General features: G+C 48.4%; 2 protein-coding genes across 6 annotated transcripts in view; one reads left to right on the forward strand and one right to left on the reverse strand.

The window, feature by feature from the left end:
• Window positions 1-1,384, forward strand: part of LOC125948125 (beta-TrCP) — a 23,198-nt gene extending 21,814 nt beyond the window's left edge. For all 4 annotated transcript variants that reach the window (XM_049673889.1, XM_049673890.1, XM_049673891.1 and 1 more), the window contains exon 10: window positions 1-1,384. This exon is cut by the window's left edge and continues 1,308 nt beyond it. The gene's annotated coding sequence lies outside the window, so the exon portion shown is untranslated.
• Window positions 1,385-1,773: 389 nt separating this feature from the next.
• Window positions 1,774-5,000, reverse strand: part of LOC125948123 (uncharacterized) — a 3,953-nt gene continuing 726 nt past the window's right edge. For both annotated transcript variants that reach the window (XM_049673888.1, XM_049673887.1), the window contains one exon: window positions 1,774-4,106. In XM_049673888.1, the coding sequence (XP_049529845.1) occupies window positions 2,161-4,092 (1,932 nt within the window). In that variant the 5' untranslated portion in view covers window positions 4,093-4,106 and the 3' untranslated portion in view covers window positions 1,774-2,160. The remainder of the gene's footprint in view (window positions 4,107-5,000) is intronic.

Here is a 5,000-nt window from a genome sequence, read left to right on the forward strand (position 1 = left end):
CACTTTCTGCTAGTATCGAATGGGATTTATCTCTCTGTCCTTCGGTAGCAGTCCAGCCGTCGCCACAGTCGTCAGTCCGTCTATCGCTGAAGTTGTATTGATTATCTCATAGTTTATTGAACATAGAAATAAATCTGCAAAAAAAATTAAAATAAACGAAACACGGCTGTTTAACCATAACGGATGGCGGAAGCGAACGCATTATGCATGATGCTATGGGAGGAGAGGTTCTACGGTAGGGAAACCGGGCGATATGGAGAAGCCGAAGAAGCGCACTTTAGGCAAATGTAATATCAGCGCTGATGAAAGGTAAACTATATATCCACAATCAGCCGCAGAAGAGGTCAACACGGACAGCAGCGCCTTTTCCTCTCATTCGCAGGGTGCGGCCTGGCCGTGTTTTAATTGATCGGAGTTTTCGTAAGCCTTATTTTTATCGCTGACTATATTAGCATTATGATTATGTAAAGACCGTCTAGCGAGATGCGTCGCGTTTACCGCCCCTACCAAGCCCCTACCCAATCCATGTCTTAGTTGCGCCCCAAACCCATTCATTGTTCCGGTTTCGAACCAGACCAGAACCGGTGGTGATCAGTAGAATACGCAAAATGAGCCACAGGGAGCATGCTAACTTCCTTTCCCATCTGTATTTCCCTATGTCGGCGCTAGATAAAACGCGTACGAAGAGGGGAAAACCGGAATCCAATTATTAAGGTAGAGAACGCATCCGCAGGATTTGCATTACAAGCGAAGATAAACAGAATCTAAAGAATAAATATTACAACAAACGCCAGAACAAAACCACCAGGCAACAAACGGCCCTCTTCCGCGTTAATCGATATAGACAAAGATAAAGGGAAATTCCTGGAGCTAACATATTTATTACACACAAGCTACATACACTCACACTCGTGATCAGAGATATATTGGCTATCAATTCTAATCGCGCCAGGAATCATTGTCACCATTTCCAATGTTTAAAAACGCGTGTTGTGAGTGTAAGTAATGTTCAAGACAGTGCGGAGCTCTCTCTCGATAGAAGAAAGTCCTAGCAGCGGCAAACCGCTTCTCATGCGTTAAATGTAACAAGGATAAAGACACGTGAGCCACACGGTACACACAACAGATGCACTCTGATCCGCACGTGTGGAATTATCTAACGAGCAGGTGGACAAATTGCAGGGACAGAAAATAAGTGAAGGTGGATAGTGCGAAAATCAGAAACCACACATGTTACACGTTCGCAAAAAGTAGACCAGGTGATAAGAATGTAAGAAACATGAATAACTGGGAATGAATGAAGCGTGTGTGTGAATCGTTGCCGGAAGGAGCAAAAACAAGAGAGGGAGAGAGGTAATAAACTATAGAATGGAATTAAATCAAATGCGGTGCGTTTTTCTTTCTATACATTGGCTGGCAGCAGCGCCAAAACAGTATCTCAAGAAGAGTCAAATCAAGCATGGATGAGTTCAAAAGCAATCAAAGCAAACATGGGGACGCAGAGCTACACTTATCTTAGTAGACATATTCGTCATTTTAGTGGATTAATTAGTTCAGTGCTCCTCTGTTCAGTTAATGCGATTGATTGAAGTGAAATGCGAGGAAGTTTTCTTATTTACTTATCCAGTTGCACAACCTGGCATTCTGGTGAAGATTTCTTCCAAGTTTGCGATCGAACGCCTTCGTCTTTCACTTCATTAGTCCAATTCTTTTGGAAAATTGGCTCTTGAGAATTAGTTCTCAACATAACAGTCAACGGCAACCCACATTCGCACCAGGAGAAAAAGCAGAAGAAGGACTCTCGGAACGCTGGAAATTTGATAAGAAAATGAGGTAAACCAAATTTCGTCTGATATATTTATTGTATATTCTGCTCCGGTGACTTAATTGTCTTAATATTATAACAAATCTCAGATCCATTACACCATTCCCATAACAAATCTCTTCAAAACGGTTACTTGCATAAGAACATCTTCTGCTAACACCAAATCGTTCGGCTTCAACAACCCTTAACCACTAAAATCCTAAGCAATAATTATGAGATTCCCAATGATGAGGATGGCCTGTTCCGTAATCTAGGATGGCTTATTGTGAGTCGATTATCCAAGGTCCCTTGGTCTTGCGTTGAGCTATCGACATGTTATCGACTTCCAACGTTATCTATTTATCTCCCGGCTTTCGCACCTCTTTCGCCAGTCCTTCCAAATCCGGATAGAGAACGGCCGCTGGTACGATGGTACCGCTTCCACTAGCACCAGCGCCTCCAGCAGCATCACCAGCTCCAGCGCCTCCGAGGGTGACCGCATCAAGCTCGGGAACCGATGGCCGATAGCCGGCAACGAGTGCTTTGCCCGCATTCTTCGCCGTCCGCTTGGCGAGCCCCTTCGGAGTCATGTAGTTTATGTTGTGCGTCACGTTGATCACGTTGCCGACCGTATCGAGTGAGCTGCCGACCACACGTCCAGCTTCGGTTCCATATCGATGCTCCACGATCTGCACTGTGCTGGCGCTTAGGCTTTGACCCAAAATGCTGGCGGATCGTTCAAGGCCTTCGTAAACCGTTCCGAAACCTTCTACCGCTCCGGCACAAATCGTGAGCGCTCCGTTCATCTTCTCCGAAGCTGCCGCTTCGCTCATGCCCGTACCATACGCCAGTAGCGCACTTCCATGGCGTTGAATGTGGGGAGCCAGAAACCGTCCTAGGGCCATCGTGGCCGAACCGACCTTCCCTGCGACGTAGCTCGTTACACCGGCCGCTGTACCGGTCACGTTGCGCGCAATCTCGATGCCGGTGCGTACCTTCGGTGGCACTTGTACCGTTTCTGTTTCCGGCGTTGGTTCGGATGGTTTCTGACCGAGCCGCGATATGACGTACGGTGTACCGGTGGCGATGAGCTGGCCGGTGCGCTCGGCACCCCGTACCAGGCCCTGGGAGAGATAGTAAGCCCCCTTGATGATACCGGCCGATACGGTGGTGGAATCGGGCAAAAGCGATCGCTTCCGAATGCGTGGTACACTGCTGGCTGGCTGTGTGACGATGCCATGTAGCATAGCAACCAGAATTTCCAGTACGACCTCATCGGCACCGGGCGGTACCACTAATCCGATCGCACGTCCATCGCGCTGGTTCTCGGTGCTCTCCAGATCGGGCAAAATGAACGCCCCGTACTCCGTCCGATAACAGGGCGATACGCCAGGGATAAGGGGATAAAGCAGGAATGGTGTTGCGGGTTGGTCCGAAAGTTGAGGCGCTTCATCGTTAGCATGTTGCTCCGGTATCTTCTCCGGTGCTGCAGTACCTGCGCTACTACCATCTTCTTTCTCCTTCTGCTTCTCCTCATCCTCTTCCAGCTCCACAAGCAGTGGTTCTTCCGCGTTTTCAATGACGGTTGCGTTGCGTGTTTCGATGACCTGCAGGAACACGGTTGCCTGCAGGTTACGCCGCTCGTCTGCCTCGATCCGGACGATGCGTAATGTTGAGTCCGTCATCGTTTGGCTCACGACGCCGTCCGGTTCGATATAGTACACCTGAACACCGGGACAGGAGAACAGTAGTTCCAGCCCTGCGTTCAACTCCCGTGGTAACTCCTCTTCGCCACCTTCGGGATAGGACATCTCCCGTAGTGCCATTGCCAGCTCGGTGTACGTCCATGGTCGCTGTCCATTCGATTGGGATCCTTCGTCCGCAGCAGCAGCGTTGGCGCTGGTGCTGCTTCCTCCAAGCTGTCCTACGCGCTGCAGCACCTCACCACGGGTACGCTTCAGTTTGTGGATCATGGCGATCGCTTTCTGCCAGCTATCGTCTTCAGTGGCCACTGGTGTTTGCTGCTGTTGTTGCTGGTCTTGCGCACCCGTGACTTCCGGCTGGCGCACTTGTGGTACCTCAACCGGAAGGGCGAGCGTTTCATCGATGAGCCGGATGCCGTCTTTGTACGCCTGCAGTGCTAGGTCTGGTCGCTCGTGCTCCTCGAATTTGATCGCTCGCTCGATCGTGCGGTACGCATCGTCGTGGCCAGCTTTGATCGAATCGTAGGTACGCCTCCATTTGGCAGCTTCCGGCGAGATAGCAGAGGAAGATGATGGGAAGACCATGTTCCAGGCGTGCTCTGTCGAGGAGAAACGGTTCGAAACCATTTTTAATAACATATGTTGGTAAAAGTGGTGTTGGAAAAGAAAAAATCTTACTTCTAGCGGAAGAAATGGTTATTGGTACAGTGGATTTGATAACCAGAAAGCCCCTGAACGTATGCAAAGCAGTCGATCGTAGAGGATGCAAACTTTGGACAAATCCAATCTAATTTTTTAACGTTTTTTGAATGCCCGAAAAAATCCAGCAATGGAAATTGATAAAAGACTCGCTATTATTGAAGCCAGGAAGTATAGAAAATCTGGACTGGCTGTAATCCAAGCAAGAGTAGTGTAGTAGTGAAGTAATATTAAGCAAAATTCTGGAAATGTTTGGTGCTGCTACTGCGACTAGAACTAACAGTGCTCTCTCTGTGCGGATACTTCTAGCCATTTGTTCTACTAGCTCCCCCGAGCATTCTCGAGGCACAAAACTCACCAACCTGCGATTGTTTGCCACAATGAAACCATTTTGCTACTGCGCGTATCCATTCGAACCCGCCGATTCGTCATCCAATTAAACCCGAATCGGATGAGTGCATTTTCGGGGAAGGAGGTAGAGCAATTTATATCCGATTTTAGATGGCAGCGAATGCGAAATGTCTATACATAAATTCATAAGCATGCAACAGGTTGAGCGCCCGCAGTAGAGTGTGTACGATGCTTTTCCGCATTCTCTTTCCGTGGAGCACCATTCCATTTCACCAACGGGATGGAATGCGCATGCGATTCCATGTGATGCTTTGGTGTTCCGTTTTCATTTTGAGGTTTCTTTGGTGTTGAAATTGCGATAACAAAAATGTACGAAAAAATGAACTGAAAGCCTTTCAAGTGCTTCTCACCCTACAAACGAGGGGCTGCTGCTTCCGGATCAG

The sequence above is a fragment of the Anopheles darlingi genome, chromosome 2, assembly GCF_943734745.1.
Source record: "Anopheles darlingi chromosome 2, idAnoDarlMG_H_01, whole genome shotgun sequence".
Lineage (NCBI taxonomy): Eukaryota > Metazoa > Arthropoda > Insecta > Diptera > Culicidae > Anopheles > Anopheles darlingi.